Source organism: Microcebus murinus, chromosome 9 (assembly GCF_040939455.1).
Source record: "Microcebus murinus isolate Inina chromosome 9, M.murinus_Inina_mat1.0, whole genome shotgun sequence".
NCBI classification, from domain to species: domain Eukaryota; kingdom Metazoa; phylum Chordata; class Mammalia; order Primates; family Cheirogaleidae; genus Microcebus; species Microcebus murinus.
In genome coordinates, this window is record NC_134112.1 from 14,450,152 (window position 1) to 14,467,854 (window position 17,703).

The following is a 17,703-nucleotide window of genomic DNA, read 5'->3' on the forward strand; positions in this document are numbered from 1 at the left end:
AGTGTGAGTTCTTAAAAATCAGAAGCAAGCAAGGGAATAAATAGGAAGCTTTGTTTATTCTGTTAGTAAAACCAAATAAGTGGATGTAATCACTAAACAACTACAGTACTAAGCAAATATCCACATACTTGGTATTAATGGGGAAGCTTTCTCCTTTGAGAGGGGGCTTTCATTACTAGAAAAGAAACACTGGAGATTCCTGCGACTGCTTTGCAGGGTTTGGGGTAGCTGTCATTTTTCCTTCTTCCAAGCTTTCCCAGGCTTTCAAGCCCCCAACACGTACAAAGAAGGACTAATACTAGGTTTTCAGGACTAAAAAGTCCATAGAAATATATTAATTAAATTTAGGGAAGGGAAGATTGGAGAAATTTTAACGTCTCATAGCAACAACTGTAGGGGTCGGAGCTACTATTATTAACAAGTCCTGGAAACCAACAAAGACTAAGAAAGAATTGGAGCCAATCAGGCAAGAAAATGAAACAAGGAGACTAAATAGCAATTTAAAAAAATAAAGAGGAGTAAGGAAGACGCATACAGGAGCTTTTGTTTTCTAAATTTTATTAGAAGTTGTCTTTAAAGCAGTGGTTTTTAGACACAGTACCTTTTTTCATAACTAACATATTATAATGCTCCCTGTACTACCTTGCAATACTATTTTACATAATATAACTTATATATGCATATAATTTTAAAGAAATTATAAGATCCTAACTGTAATACACAGGAGAAATAAAAGGAAGATAAACAATAGCACAATAGTATGCATTTTGATACACAAATGCTTGTGCATACCTCCACGAAGGCATAATAAAGGAGTCTGGCCGGGCGGTGGCTCACGCCTGTAATCCTAGCTCTCTGGGAGGCCGAGGCCGGTGGATTGCTCAAGGTCAGGAGTTCAAAACCAGCCTGAGCAAGAGCGAGACCCTGTCTCTACTATAAACAGAAAGAAATTAATTGGCCAACTAATATATATAGAAAAAATTAGCCGGGCATGGTGGCGCATGCCTGTAGTCCCAGCTACTCGGGAGGCTGAGGCAGAAGGATTGCTTGAGCCCAGGAGTTTGAGGTTGCTGTGAGCTAGGCTGACGCCACGGCACTCACTCTAGCCTAGGCAACAAAGCAAGACTCTGTCTCAAAAAAAAAAAAAAAGGAGTATGGTGCAGGGAATGAGCAGACTGGCAGGGGTGTTGGTACTGGTGACACAATACCAGGAGCAGTGCATAAAGTTCCAAACAGTACAACAGGGTGCAACATCCTTTTTAATTAGATAATAGTTGTATCCCTGAAAAATTCAGTGTAAACTGTATTATATATATATATATATATATATATATATATATATATATATATATATATATATATATATAAAGAAAGGAGTTGTCAAAGAAAAAAAAGATTGAACTGAAAGTCAGGATACCCGATTTCAAGCCCTCACTTTTCCCCTTTGTAGTAGACATTGGCCCTTCTGGATGCCCAAGGTCTGAATCCCCTTCCTTGATTTCCCCCCACCCCCACAGTGTGAGGCTTGGTGGGAGGCATGGCTCATTCTTCCAATATTCTCTCCCCCTGCCCCTGACAGAACAATGAATTGGACACTCTTGCCTGGAACTTGGAATCTGAAAGGAGTGGACAAAATCAACGGAGTAGTTATATGTTACTTGCAGTGGTGTTGCTGAGAGCCAAATGGCAGATGTGAGAACCCAGGCTGCTCTAGGTGACAGTGGCTGGGTGAGTCGCCGCCACTCTCCCTTAAATTTCTGAGCTTTGTTCTTCCTTTGTTCCCCAAGATCCTGCAATAAATTGCCTTTTTGGCTTCCACTGACCAGAATCAATTTGTTGACCTCAGCCAAAAACTCTGACAATTCCCATTTTCTATGGGCCTCGTTCCCTCATGAGTAATGAGTAGAATCCATTGCTTATTAAGGCTCCTTCCAGGCTTGAAGGCTAGTGAAGTGCCGCTGTTGGAGGAAACCCCTTTGCATTTCCCTCGAGCTTTAGAGTTTCCAAAGGGCTTTCAAGTCTGTCATCTCATATGGCTTGGAGGTACAGGAGATACTCTAACACGACTCTAGCAAAGTGTTTATCCCAGTGCTTGGAACACACAAACCCTCAATAGGTGGTAGTTGTTATTATTCACATAGACTAATACTTAGGGAAAAGAACAGCTGCTAGGCCAGGTGTGGTGGCTCACCCTGTTATCTGGGAGGCCGAGGTGGGAGGATCCCTCAAGGTCAGGAGTTCGAAACCAGCCTGAGCAAGAGTGAGACCCTGTCTCTACTATAAATAGAAAGAAATTAATTGGACAACTAAAAATATATAGAAAAAATTAGCCGGGCATGGTGCCACTTGCCTGTAGTCCCAGCTACTTGGGAGGCTGAGGCAGAAGGATCGCTTTAGCCCAGGAGTTGGAGGTTGCTGTGAGCTAGGCTGACGCCACGGCACTGTAGCCTGGGCAACAGAGTGAAGCTCTGTCTCAAAAACAAAAACAAAAAACCCAGCTGCTATTTGTATATCTGGTATGATCTCATTTCAGTAGAAACTTTTTGTTTACCAATATATCTATCCCTCCTAAACGTAGTGGGTATATAATAAATACCTGTTGAAGACATGAATTTATACAAAAGAAAATTGTGCCATTTGCTAGAATGCATGTAGAGGAATCTGGAGGAGTGGTCTATTAGTTTGCTGGGGCTGCCATAACAAGATACCACAGACTGGGTTGTTTAAACAGACATTTATTTTCTCACAGTTCTGGAGCCTGGAAGTCAAGATCAAGATGTCAGCTGGTTTAGTTTCTTCTGAGGCTCCTCTCCTTGACTTGAGTTGGCCACTTTGTTTCTTCGTATGGCTTTTCCTCTGTGCACAAGCATCCCTGGTTTTGCTTTGTGCATCCAAATTTCCTCTTCTAATATGGATACCAGTCAGATCGGATTAGGGCCCACCTGTATCTCCAAATGTGGTCACATTCTGAGGTACTGGAGGCTAGGGCTTCAATGCAAATTTTGCAGGGGACACAAATTAAGTCCATAAAAGGTAGGAATATGAAAGATTTATTTGTCCTAAGTATTTTCTACATGCTTCTATAATATTTATTTATTTATTTTGACACAAAGTCTCACTCTGTTGTCCGAGCTAGAGTGCCGTGGCATCAGCCTAGCTCACACAACCTCAAACTCCTGGGCTAAAGTGATCCTCCTGCCTCAGCCTCCCAAGTAGCTGGGACTACAGGCACACGCCACTATGCCCAGCTAATTTTTTTTCTATATATTTTTAGTTGTCCAATTAATTTCTTTCTATTTTTAGTAGAGATGGGGTCTCCCTCTTGCTCAGGCTGGTCTTGAACTCCTGACCTTGAGTGATCCACCCGTCTCAGCCTCCCAGATTACAGGCATGAGCCACCATGCCTGGCCACTATAATATTTAAATATTTTACAAGAAGCCTGATTATTTTATAATCTGAACATATATTAAATTAGAGTATAACAAAAAATACTGTGTTTATATTTAAAATGTAGATTCTAGGCTTAGATAAATCAAACCGGATTTTTCATTTACATGAATGTCTCCTGGGGCATTTGGAAGTGGTGAAGGAGCAGGACAAGCACAACTCTTTGTTTTGCACTCTTGGTCCAGGCAAGATAGATGCAGAACAGATAGCATCTCCTCCCCACAACTGTTGCCAGTAGTACCCCTCCTCCATCACTGTGGCAACCACAAATGTTTCCAAAAACTCCCCCTCTGATCATCTCCACTTTAAAGTATAGTTTTATACCAACATTCGCAAACATTTAAAATATTTTCGTCTTTTCCCTTCCTCCCTCCCTCCCTCCCTCCCTCCCTTCCTTCCTTCCTTCCTTCCTTCCTTCCTTCCTTCCTTCCTTCCTTCCTTCCTTCCTTCCTTCCTTCCTTCCTTCCTTCTTCCCTTCCTTTCTTCTTCCCTTCCTTCTTTCCTCCCTCCCTCCCTGCTCAGACTAGAGTGCCGTGGCGTCAGCCTAGCTCACAGCAACCTCAAACTCCCAGGCTCAAGCGATTCTCCTGCCTCAGCCTCCCGACTAGCTGGGACTACAGGGATGCGCCACCACGCCTGGCTAATTTTTTTTCTATATACTTTTTTTTTTAAGACAGAGTCTTGCTTTGTTGCCCAGGCTAGAGTGAGTGCTGTGGCATCAGCCTAGCTCACAGCAACCTCAAACTCCTGGACTCAAGCAATCCTTCTGCCTCAGCCTCCCAAGTAGCTGGGACTACAGGCATGTGCCACCATGCCCAGCTAATTTTTTTCTATATTTTTAGTTGGCCAATTAATTTCTTTCTATTTGTAGTAGAGACAGGGTCTCACTCTTGATCAGGCTGATTTCGAACTCCTAACTTTGAGCGATCCACCCGCCTCAGCCTCCCAGAGTGCTACAATTACAGGCGTGAGCCACTGCGCCCGGCTCTATATACTTTTAGCTGTCCAAGTAATTTCTTTCTATTTTTGGTAGACACAGGGTCTCGCTCTTGCTCAGGCTGGCTTCCAACTACTGACCTTGAACTATACGCTTGCCTTGGCCTCCCAGAGTGCTAGGATTACAGGTGTGAGCCACCTGGCCCGGCCCCTCCTTTTCTTTTAAAATGATAATGATGGAAGAAATCATGCCAATTACCTCGAGGTGTGCCAGTGGGAAGCTTGGCCGTGTCTGAGTCATGGCAAAGTTTCGTGACAGCTGAAGTTGTCTAAGGACAGTGAAACCTCTTGCAGTACTTTATCCAAATTGCAGGTGTGACGATGATAACAGCTAATGTTTAATGAGCACTGAATATGTGGAAGGCATTGTCCTAAGTGCTCCACGTGTAGAGCCACTCATTCTTTACAACAACCCTATGAGGCAGGTGTTATTATCTGACAGATGAAGAAACAGACCCAGGAGAGTGAACTGACTGCAAGTGCACTGCTAAAGCAGACAGTCTGGCTTTGGGGCTGCCTTGCTAAACCCCAACAGGAGAATAGCTCTCCCTTAGTGAGCACTTAGGGGGTGCCCTACACCGAGCAAGTACTTTACATAAGTTACTGCAGGTGACCCTCACAGAGACAATGACATCGTTGCCATTTCCTCCATTTTACAGATTTTATAGATTTGGAAACTAAGAGCCACACATCTCTTGGGAAATAGATGGCTTATATGCATATTGTTTAACATGTACAAAATCATGGCCAACATGATTGAAGCTATTGCCACAATCAAATCAATGTGGAGAACCAAATAAATCATAAGAATATCATATTCTCTTTCAAATCTATTTAAGGCAGAAATCAGTTAATTCTCATCAAATTTTCTGACGTTTTGTCTATTATTGGCTAAACTGTATTCTGGAGAAGTGACTTATACATGTGATATTGGTTTTCCCCTGGAATTAATGAAAAATAACTCAATTGAGCTAATAGTGGTCCCAATTTCATAAACTAATCTTTCTCTTTGAAAACACAAGCAATGTTGTGACAAATCCAATAAATGACTTTATTTTTATTTTGTTAAGAAAAAGTAGACCAGGTGCAATGGCTTACACCTGTAATCCCAGCACTTTGGGAGGCTGAGGTGGGAGAATCATCTGAGGCTGGGAGTTCAAGACTAGCCTGAGCAATATAGCTGGGCATGGTGGCACACACCTGTAAACCCAGCTACTTCGGAGGCTGAGGCAATCACTTGAGCCCAGGAACTGGAGGCTGCAGTGAGCTATGATGATGCCACTGTACTCCAGCCTGGGTGACAGAGCTAGACTCTATCTCCAAAAAAAAAAAAAAAAAAAAGGAGAGACAGGGAAGGCAGTCCCAGAGTTTTTACCTGCAAAATATACATTTTTTTTACATCATGTATTCATATGTGTACATAACATTTTATAGTGACTTTCACTTAAAAATGTACCATAAACATTCTCCTTCTTTCTACAGTTCTCATAATGATAACTTGTAATGGGTACATTTCTTTGAGTGGATATTATAATTTTCGTAATTTTTATTGTTGGTCATTTTTTCTCTACATTGAATGTGACAACAAATAGCTTTGTGCTGCAAATTTTTAATCACCTATTTATGTCCTTGGATCAAATTCCTAGAAGTGGGATTTCTAGGGAAATAGATATAAATATCTTTGATACATACTTTGCTATATCAAATCAAAAGCTATACAGATCTTCAGCATATTTCTTTGTCCACATCTCCACTCATTCTTTTCATCAATTGAACAACATCTGTTGTCGGCAGCTTACTTTGTCTGACTTTCTCATATTGCCCCTTGGTTACTTCTTGGAGACAAATGCAACCTGTGATGAGGTCAGAAGTCTCATGTTCACACTGAAGAGGCAGCGGCCTCTGAGCAGCTCAGTGAAAATGGACCATATCTTCTGACTTCAGTGCTGCTGCTACCATCCTTTGTCTCGGCACATTGACAGAAACAAAAATGCTCTTTAAGCTGACAAATGAGTTAGGTCATAATGAACATTCCAGACATCATGTGAACCTCATATAGGCCCATAAGATTAAAATCGCAGACTAATAACACATCATTTAGCAACCTGAAAAGCAAAGTGCTGTGGCATCTGCCTAGCTCACAGCAACCTCAAACTCCTGGGCTCAAACGAACCTCCTGCCTCAGCCTCCCGAGTAGCTGGGACTACAGGCAAGCGCCACCATGCCCAGCTAAATTTTTTCTATTTTTGGTAGAGACAGGGTCTCGCTCTTGCTCAGGCTGGTCTCAAACTCCTGATCTTGAGTGATCCCCCCGCCTCGGCCTTCCAGAGTGCTAGGATTATAGGCGTGAGCCACCGCACCTGGACTGAAAATATGTTTAATTGGCTTCCACTGAGATTTAGATGTCTAAATGAATTAAATGGGTTTTTCTTCTATAATCGGCTCCATTGCAGTAATTTCTAGTACAGCTGATAGAGAAAACTTTATGGTTAGTTTTTACAAATTAAAAAAAAATTTAATTTTTACTTCTTAAAAATTATTTCTATGGTTAGTTTTTAATAAGCAAATGATTTGATATGGTATCATTTATAATTATGAGTTAGAGAGTCCTGGTTATTTCTGAATCTCACTTTGGAAGAAAGATGACTTGCAATGTCTCTAAATCAGAAAAAGGAAGATATTTTATTTTCAAATTATTTATATTATACCATTTCAGCCTGGTTTTGCTTTATTTGCAAGGGCTGTCAGTATACTATTGTTGTCAAATCACTCTTATTATTATAAGGGATTTGATATATCATTTATGTTTAAAAATTTTATATAGAACCATGTGCTTTTATAAACACCAAAGCTACATTACATAGATAATGGTGACTATGTAATTCATAAGGAAACAGGCTTAAGTCTTAAATGAGTTGTATGTGATGACAGGAAAATCTATTTGGTTGTAGATTTGTTGACTCAAAAAAGAAAGGTTGTGATATATTTGAGTAGGTTAATAAAGTTGTTACCTCTCCTTACCTCTAAATCCTAAAAAATCGTGTTTGTGTGAGGAAGATAGCTAGAAAGCAAGAGATCAACAGATAAAGTAAAATTGTTGGCAACAGTTTAGCCATAGATCTACAGACCTGCCTGGCAAGTAGAGGTGCTTCATGCATGTGAAATTATAATTTTACATGACTTCTGATGGAAAGCTGTATGCTTTGGGTTCTAGGTATTTACATTTAGGCCCCAGAGCTTTGAAGAATAAAAGATGCTTCTTTCTTATGAACAGGTTTCCTTATGTTATTATTTTTTTTATTTTTTATTTTTTTTAGAAAAATTCTTAGCCTAGAAGGAGGGAGGGCACTGTAATTTCTTGTTTGTTGACGTAACCAGAAAACCCTCCCTACCCACCCAAGTTTGCAAATGACTCAATCTGTTTGGCATAGCTTTAGGGATAATCATTAACTTCGTGTCTTCATGACTGTGAAGTCTGAGCAAAGGGCACATTACCAAGGAATGAAACACATGCTGACATATCAGGGTGCATCAGCACCACCCAGTGGCCTTGAGCTAATTTAACAGCTCTTTGGAAAGAAACAGGCTCCAAAGGCCCAGGGCCTCTCTCTCAATGGTGAATTGTATGCACTTGCATGAAAGCACCTGGATTCAACTTTTGCAGAACTGAATCTGTAGGTGTTAATAGTTCTAATTAGTTCTTTGTTGACCTTCTTTCTGGTAAGATCAGATTATTTATAGGGTAAGAAAATGGAGTGTGTTGTATATTAAGGACTTTTGGCTCTTTTTGGCAGATCTGCAGCAGTTTATATATTTGTAAGTGGTGAGCTAACATCCTTTTTTTTTTTTTGAGTCAATTAGCAATCCATGAAAGCTAAAGATACATTATCACAAAATGAGTGACACAAATTATGCTCCCAGGAGTAGGGTAGAAAGTCAAAGGAGTCCAAGGAGAATTTAGTTCCTGTATGTGCTAACCAAACCTTTTTATACCACTTTCTACATGATAAAAGATTCTCTCCTTCCAGTAGGCACTGGTACTTCTCTTTTTCTAGATGTATATCAAATTTCTGGTAAATTTTTCATTCTTTGTAACTGCTGGATATTATACACATTTTTAAATTATTTTTCTTTTTTAAATAAAAATAATACTTGCTGACGAAGACTTGAGAAGTGCAGAAAAGTAGAAATTAACAGCAAGAGAAAAATACACAGTCTCCCTATTAAACACAATCCTTGCTACTGTGTTTTTAGTAAACATCTATCCTGTGCATAAACTCTGAAACCAGACTTGCCTTGGTGTAAATCTCAAGCAGGCCATTTAGTAGCTATGAATTGGACAAGTTACTCAGTTTTCTTGGTGCCTTGGTTTCCTCATTTCTAGGATGACAATAATAAATAATAGCTCTTCTGCATAGGGCTGTCATAAGGATTAAAGAAATTAATATATGTAAAATGTTTAGAATAGTGTCTGTTTGTAGTAAACACTATCTGTGTTAACAATTATTTTCCCCCTCCTCATCCTCTAACTCCTTCTGTTATTAGAAATTATGCACCAGGCATCCTGCTAGAAACTAGTATCTTGAATTTGCATCCAGTTTTTTTCCTTTTGTGCAGTTTCTTTCTGGCCTTTCTAAAAGCTAAAACTGTACTAACATATGATTTTGCCTCTTTTAAAAGTTTTACCATTATGTTGTAATATTATTTATTCATTACTATAATTTTTAATGACTAGTAAATGCTATTATCCTAATGATGACACAATCTGGAAAGTTGGTTTTTATTATTAACATGCAAAATGAAGAGGAACATTTTTTTCCTCTGCCCCATACAATCTGCAGGAATGGAACATTTTTTAAAAATGGCAAATATAAAGGTTTGTTTTCCCTTCTAGAAACAAAAGCATATAACATGATGTATTTTGGAATCCTACGCTTCTGGTTATATTTTCATTTTGGCTAGCGGATTCATTTTTTTTTTTTTCTCTCATCAAGCACCACCTATGCATCTGTGTACAGGGCATGATGCTAAGTGCTGGGTATGTAACACTGAAAAAGGTATTTTCCTACAGAAATCTGAAGTTAAGAGATACTCAAAGTGATGCAGAGGGAACATTAGGAAAAGCACTTAAGTCTGCCTGATGAAGCTGAAATTTAAGCTGGTATTGAAGGATAAATAGGAATTTGCTAGGAAAAAAGGATGCAGAATAAAGTATTCTGACCAGTGTCAGCAATGAATACAAACAGAAGTTGAGAGTAGGTGTATGTCCACAAAGCACTGTAGTATTGTCCATAAAGAAGTGTAATGCGTGTGGTGGGGCAGAAAGAGGCAGGATGGGAAAATTAGACTGACGGTGGTGCTTGGGCCCAGAACTGAAATTCAAATTTATAATTTACCCAGATTTTTTTTAAAAAACGGAATAAATTCAGGTTTTTAAATCAGGGAAGTAAGCTGTTTTAGGAAGATAACAGTGGCAAGAAAGAGAATGGACAGAAAGACGGCTAGATTGGAGGTACTGATGTTAGTGATGAGGTTGGTACAATAGTTAATTAAAATCTGATGATTAGAATGAAAGGAGGCCAGATTCAAAATATATTTTAAAAGATGTAAAACAACTCAGTTGGAAATAGAGTATGATGGCAAAGGCAAAGGAAAGAAAGACGTACAGGTTTCTAGTTTTGGGTGGACAGAAATGACATTAATAGCTTGAAAATACAAAAGGCAAAGTAAAGGGGTGGGAAGGAGACAGGACGTCAGTTTTAAACATGCTGTGTATACTAAGCCACTGAGGTAGGCATGAGAAATTGGCAGTTGGAAATTTAGATCTGAAACTTGGGAGAGGGATAGGGGTTAAAATGTTAGCTTTGGGATGGTCAGTGTAATTGAAACCATGGGAGTGAGATTATCCAGTTAGAGTATAAAAACAAGAAGAGGTCCAAGAATGAAACTCTGGGGAATCCCTACATTTAAAGGGCAGAGGGAGCAATGGAGTTAGCAGAATGATAGGGAATAGTAATAAGCAGGACAAGAAGAAAAAGTATTGCTGCAGAAGCAAGCAGAAGGGATTGTGAAAAGTAGAGAATGATTCATCATGTCCAGGATGGAAAGGAGACAAATGGTAGGACTGAAAAGTCAGTAATGGACAGCTGTGTGACTTTAGTTATCAGTGACTTCAGCAAAGAGCAGTTTGAGGCTGAAGAGTGAATGAGTAAGCAAACTGAGACAGTGACAGTGGAATCCTCTTCCAGCCTTTTCCCAGTTTATTGGGAAAAGGCATTAAGCAAGGACAGAAGCAAGAAAGCTAACTATGGTGTTGAAATTATCTTCAGGGTGGAGATCAGAGGATTTCTGTAGAGTGAGAAGTCTGATTGGTAGTTTATTAACATAGCATGATATTTACTTCATAATTGGTCTAAAATTAAGAATGATTTAAAAAATAAGTTAAATATTTTATTCCTATATATATCTCTCTCTCTACCCCAGACCCGAATATCTTAGAGTGGAACACAAAGCTCTAACCTTAGTTTGAAGAGGGTAAGAATCACAACTTAGTCTTGTCTCAGGGCTTTTATTTTGATTTACCACAAAACAGTTAGCAAACAGTGCAAAGGACATAAATGAGAAAAGGATACAAGAGGTGTATTCAGCTGCCCACTTCCTGTTTGTGTATCACAAAAATTTTGGTGGCCTCAGCAGTTCTAGGAACTATGTCAGAAAAACATAGCATTGTGGGCTACCTTTCTCCCTTCTCCTTTTTAAAATCCCAGATGTCAGCATCCAGAAATAACTTATTTTAGACGAAATTTCTGTTTCTAAGGAAGCCACATCATTCAGCCTAAGGTCTGGGTCCTGGATCTTAAAAAACTCTGGCTGTGCCAGCTCTGGGACAATCTTGGTTGGCCATTTATGTTCATCTAGGGTCTTACGGGAAGACCTGGCAGGACTCCAACATATGAAACAAGGCAAAAGACAAAAGGCCAGCAAGACCTTTCTTTCATTCTTGCTGGTTATAGCACAGAGGAACTGGAACCAGTACAGAGGAACTGGAACCGTGTTCGTGGTACACAGGTATAATGAGCCTGGAATATTAATGCCATTAATATTCCTCTGGAGTCCAGGAACTTCAGTATTTTTTAAAAAGCCAAGCCATTTTAACAGATGTTTTCAACCCAATAGCCTCATCAACTTAGCTAATTCTCTTGAGTTCATTTTCTACGAACATCTGTGCACACTTTATGTAACCAATGGTGCCGAGGGGTGTTATTGTCAGGGAATCTTATCAGGGCAAGCCCAGATAAAAATCTCAAGATTTACTACTCATGGAAATCTTTACTGAGGGTGACTTTCTTGAGATAGGTATTTCATATCTGAGGGCAGAGCAATAAAGACTTTAGAGATTCCTTATAATTCGTGTGGATTTGGAATTTTGGCTGTGTCCATAAATATGGAAAAATATAACAAGATGAATTAGTCTATCTCTGAAATAGTGTTTACATGTGGAGAGATATAAGCACTTTTTAAAACCAGCTGTCAAATGTCACTTGGATATTTTCAGCAGGTTTTAGTGAATCCTGAAACTCAATATGGCCTTCTAATTTCAAATTTGTATTCCTGAAGTAAAGGATTGGAAAAGGAAAAAGAAGAAAATTCAAATTTGTCACTTTCTTAGTTTTCCGTGAACTTTTAGTAAGGCTGTATATCACAGTAGTACATTTTTAAAATATCTTAAAAAGATCTATTTTGTCAGAATACAGTATGTCTTTTAGCATAGACGGTAGATATAAATACTGGCGAAACAGCAATTAAAGCTATCACTGAAGTCCCTCTGAAGGCACCCAAGAAAGCTATTTGGGTGCCTCTGAAGTCAGATAAATATGTGCTTCAGGTGAGAAAAAGTGATGAAAAACCCTTTCCTGATATTGACATAGTTAGGTCCTGGAGCAAAAGTTTGAATCTAATTTTGTCCATGTTAGACTAAGAATATTGCTTTAAGGTAATATATAAGTCAGGGGTTTCAGTGTTTTATTCCTATTTGAATATGAAGCAAAACTGCAGTTTAGAATATGGCACATTGTTAAACACTACTAACTTCTTACTACTTAGAAAAATTAAGTTGGCACCTTTCTTTAGACTTGAGCATAAATTTATTTTCTGTATTTTCATAGAATTAAATGTCCTTACTTTTAATCAACATACTAAAACGCATCCCAGTATTTCGCTTTTAGTGATTTAATCAACAGCATAACATTGCTTCAGTTTCTCAGTCTCTCAAATTTCTGTATCTATATATCTACATATCTACATCTAAGTATTTTTATGTCTATGTGTCTATATTTATGTTAGCCATTAGGTTATTTTTGGTAACTTTGGTTTGATGAGGTCCTGCCCACCTAATGGTGAGAGGAGCAGAAAGTAGGATTAGGTCCTTACAAAATATGTTTGATTCTTATTCACTTTTGCTAATTAATCTAAAAGTGCTTGATTCTGATCATAAATTTGAAAATGACAAGTGAAATTTCTGCACATATATTTAATTACATAAAAATTACCAGTGACAAAGAAAAAAGGCTTATATTACATTTAATAGTGTTAATTTTGAAGACATTTCAAATTTCCATCAAGGATAACCTCACAGGTAGTGTTCAATGAAGAAACCAGTACAAATTTTGGTTGGCTTGTTAGGAAACAAAATGCTCTAAGAGATGTTCTGAACATTTTCATCAGAAAAGGGAAGATAATTTTTATAGTTGTTTGAGGTGCTGTAATACATCCACTGATACTCCCAGCTGTTTAACTAAACTGGCTGTCTGTTCTAAAATCCAAGTGAGGTTTGGGTTTTCAGAATGTGCATGTTCCTGTGTTCTACAACATTGTAAATATGAACCATTTATCCCACTAGGGCGCTTGCTACAGTTTTTGTTAAACTCAGCATTATTTTCACAGAGTCTTTCATCTTTAGCTTCAACAATCTTTTTCTCAGCTGGAACTACGTGACAAAGGTCCATATCCTCAATGGAGTCCAATAAATCTACAACATGGGGCTGAGGAGTGACTGATGTCAGATGTTTGAGCATATACTCTTCACACTGGCCAACTGCATCCAGAAGATTATTTATTTTACTGATCAAAGTTGAACTATTATCATGAAGGTGACACCAGGAGAGCAAAGCACTGAACAAAAATATAAAAAAGAGTTAAACAGGAAAAAGAATAAACAACCATAGGCTTTTTAGAATGTTTAATGGTAAGCCCTACATGTTTCTCTTCTATATAACACCAAGCAAAAATGGATTTAGGATAATTACGCAAGTCAAAATCAGAAAAGTAATGATGGTAAATAGGACTTAAAAAGTATAAAGATATTATCTTTAAATAAAAATTAAACTGGATTTAGATATCAAACAGCTTCTAAACTAGTGATTCTCTTATCTTGGACATACATTATGATCACCTGAGGAACTCTTAAACCTATCAAGACCCAGGTGACATCCCAGACCAATTAAGTCAGAATCTCTTGGGGCATCTTCTTTTTTTAAGCTTCTCAGCTGATTTCAGGGTATAGCCAAAGTTGAAAACCATTTTTCTAAGCATACAGTCGTTTGCCATCAAGACTGAAGGTTACAGAACACCCACCACTGCACTCTAGCTTGAGTGACAGGGCAGGACCCTGTCTCTTAAAAAAACAAAAAAAAGAAACATCACTTTCTCAAGTTTATATTATAAAGTAGATATTGTTTGCTGAGCTACTAACAATTTTCTTGAAACAGGTAAGCATTCTTCTAGTCTTAACAGATTTAATATTGTTCAGATAATCGTGTAATGTCATAAAATAATGGTTATAAAAAGTAACATTTTAAAAATGGAATCAATTGATATAAAAGATTCAACAGTAAGCTTTCTAAACTTATAAAAGCTTATAAAATAAAAGATTAATTTGATGTGAAGATGAACATTAACCATTTTCCTACTATAGTACACTATAAATTCCGGTTTCTGATAGTTGGGATTTTCTAAAACCCCAAACACGATGAATTTTTTTGTTTTGTTTCGGTAACTTGTATCTTTTATCATTCTTTAAAATTAGTAATCTCCTGAAGCATTTTATGTTTTTCTCTACAGAGGACAGTTAAAGCTTCAAAGAGGACAAGCCTGCTATGCTTCTAGCTCTGCGTATCGTTTGACTACTTGACTCTGATATATGCCATTACTGCTATGGCATCCTGACAGGTATTCAATGTTCAGGACTAATGTAAATAGAATCGTTTTTCTATTACTAACTATATTTTATCATGTACTTCTTTCTAGTCTAGAGGTCTGTCAAATTGTGTGCAAGTACTAAAAGTGTTATTCAAAACATGAAGATTTCTTAATGGGAGATTGGTGGTAGTTCAGGTAACAAAAAACATATACCTTCCTACGATTTCTTTAAAAAAAAAAAAACATCTGGTTCACACATGAAAGTGAATGAACTGTTAATAATTTTGATTTTTCAAAGACAATTAGTATTTGATGCTCTGCAGCACTCTTGTGAATATAACACCAATAAAAGAACTTTAAACTTCAGTTTAAACACTTTAGTTTTACATTCTACTTTCATAAAAACCCTCTAGTATCAAAGTTAAAATGAGTCAGCATTTAAGCTTTTAAAATTACCTCAATGTTCCTCTGAGTTGTCCATAGTTTATAATGACTTCTGCACCTTTCTTATAACCTTGATTGAAGCCCTGTTGAAGAGCAACTGCTTTGCCAGCATCTATTCCCTCTCTATAACCTTCCTAAAATAAGCAATGAAGAAATGCAGCTGTAACTTAACATAAAGTGAACCATATGTAGCTCCTCTAAAAAGGCACAGAACCAACTGAAAAAGTTGATGAAATAGACCTTTACTGTGTTATGGAAAATAATATGGCACAGCTACACAACCAAAGCAGACCATGCTTTTTATAAGAATTTATTATTGGTTTATCTTTATGCCACTTCTGAAGTCTAGACTTACTGGGCAAGTCTTTTTTTTCCTCACATTCCATGGATGGTGAGAACTGGGCAACTTTTACTTTATTTATTTTTTTAAACATTTAATATAATTTTTTTTCTCTTTGCTTTTTTAGTTTCAGCTTGTCTTCATTTGGCTTAATGGGCAACTTTTAAAACACTGATTCTTACAGTTTTTAAAAATCCTGTGTTAGCAGCGTCTTCATAGAAAGGAAACATGGAAAATGACATGTCTGGTCACTTAATAACTAATTGCAATGGTGTGGGTGGGTGAGGAAGCAGGGCAAAGTAGGGAAAGAGAAAACTGTTTTAGGAAGAGGAAGATGAGGAGTCTGGTTTTAGAAATTTTGCTTGATACCTAAATTCAACTAAACTGCAAGTTCTCTGTGAGTAGACATTTTGGCCTGCATCTCTCACTATGTCATAGTGCTCAAAAGATGCTCAATACTTACTAGTCTAGCCCCAGCCTCACATAAAGCATTTTTGTAATTGGACAACATGATTGTGGGCTAAGCAAGTATTATTTTACTGAAACATTAAACTAGGGTAGATTACCAACTGCAGCTTCAGAGGCAATTTCATGGTTGGCAAATACATTAAGTGAACACAGACCTCATCATCTAGTTCTCGCCCTGAACTAAGCTCTGAGTGCTCCACACAGAAATAAAGCCTAGTTTCAGGGAACATGGACAAATTAGAGACGAAAAATTCACACCTACCAGATAAAAAAAAAAGAAACCAACTTTAAAATTCTCTTACTTAGCCACCAGTATTCCATACTTGCTTTCTCCTATTGCCCTCTGACAGCATTCTTAAGATCACCTTTTCCATATGCCTTGATTAATACCACACCTAACTTGAGGCTCCCCATCCACTCGAGCAACCCATGTAAGCTGGGTACATATCCTTTAACAGCCATAATTAGCACAGAGAGTCTATGTTTCTCCCCCGACCCCTTTCCCTGTGATCCTCAACAAAGTGAGGGCTCTTCAAAGTCTGGACAAAGTTTATTTTTCGGTCGGTGCCCCAGCTTCTAACGCACCCCGCAGGTGCTCAAAGAACGCGCCCTGTTTTCGCACACTTTCAAGTAACCCATCGAGAAATCCTAGCAAGACGCGGGCCGGACTGAGTGGCAAGGGGCAAAGGAGGGCAGCGCCGGACCAAGCAGGGACCACTCAGAGCCCAGCTTCTTCACAACTCCGCGCCTCTCTTCCCCAAACCCGGCACACCTACGAGTCCCCCGCACCCAGGTTTACTTTGACTCGTCTCTGCATGTGACTCTGCCATTCCCGCTGCACCAGAAGGGACTCGTCCGCTTCCTGGTCAAACACGTCTCCCTCGTCTCCGGGGCCTTGGACCGAGGCGGCAGCTTGAACCCACGACATCACCGAGACAACGGAGGGGGTCGCAGGCCACGGGAAGCGCCGGCAATTCCTTCCGGTTCTGAGGGGCGGGGCGAAGACGGCATGTCGGGGATTGGGAGGCAACTGCGCGTGCGCGGGGGTGGAGTCCAGGTGTCGCGTGTGAACAGCGACTGCCCTGGGGTCTTTTAGCTCGTAGTGTTTTGGGCTTTCTCAGTTGACAGAAAATCGGTTTGCGCCTGTTGTGAGCGACGCAGATCCCTACTTCGCTGGGTCCGCATTCTCTTAACCTCTGCGGAAGTCCGTCCGGACCCTCAAGTGAAACACCTTCCATTGCCACCATAGCTTCTGCAGAGGTCTGGGTTTCACACTTGCTGGCGTAGTTAAGCTGATGGGTGGTTACTGCCCAAAGGCGGTCTCTTTTGGAATCTCCCTCAGTGCATTTAAGGGATTTGACAACCCGACATTTTTCAGCTGTTAGGAGTGTGGAGGCAAGGGTAATAAAATCAGAGTTACATACTAGGGCCAATATGAGATCAATAAATATAAAGAGTAATTTGCAAAATCAATACATTTTTCACTTATACAATATCCTGCTTCCCATTCCTCCTCAGATGCCCTAAAAGTAGACTGTTGGTTTGGTAGGGACTTTTCTTATTTATATACACTCAGCACCAGTACTGTTGTTAACACACAGTAGATGCTGAACTAGATGTTGGTGAATGAATGGGCACCAGTAGTATTCTTGTTTTGCCCTTTGCGTGGGTACAATGATAATGATTTATCTAACATATTTTCTTGCACACCTACCTTGTGTCAGGCACCATTCTAGGCTTCGGGATACATAAGTGGACAGACAATACAGACAAAAATTTACAGCCCTTGTGTACTTTATACTCATGTAAA

General features: G+C 38.9%; 1 protein-coding gene across 1 annotated transcript; it reads right to left on the bottom strand.

Annotated features, from left to right (window-relative positions):
* Positions 1–10,998: 10,998 nt before the first annotated feature.
* On the bottom strand, positions 10,999–16,877 carry YAE1 (YAE1 maturation factor of ABCE1). Its single transcript, XM_012777601.3, has 3 exons — positions 16,693–16,877; positions 15,098–15,219; positions 10,999–13,615 (listed from the first exon to the last, which is right to left on the bottom strand). Exons 1-3 carry the CDS (start codon positions 16,819–16,821, stop codon positions 13,186–13,188), a joined length of 681 nt encoding a protein of 226 aa, XP_012633055.1. The 5' UTR covers positions 16,822–16,877; the 3' UTR covers positions 10,999–13,185.
* Positions 16,878–17,703: the final 826 nt, after the last annotated feature.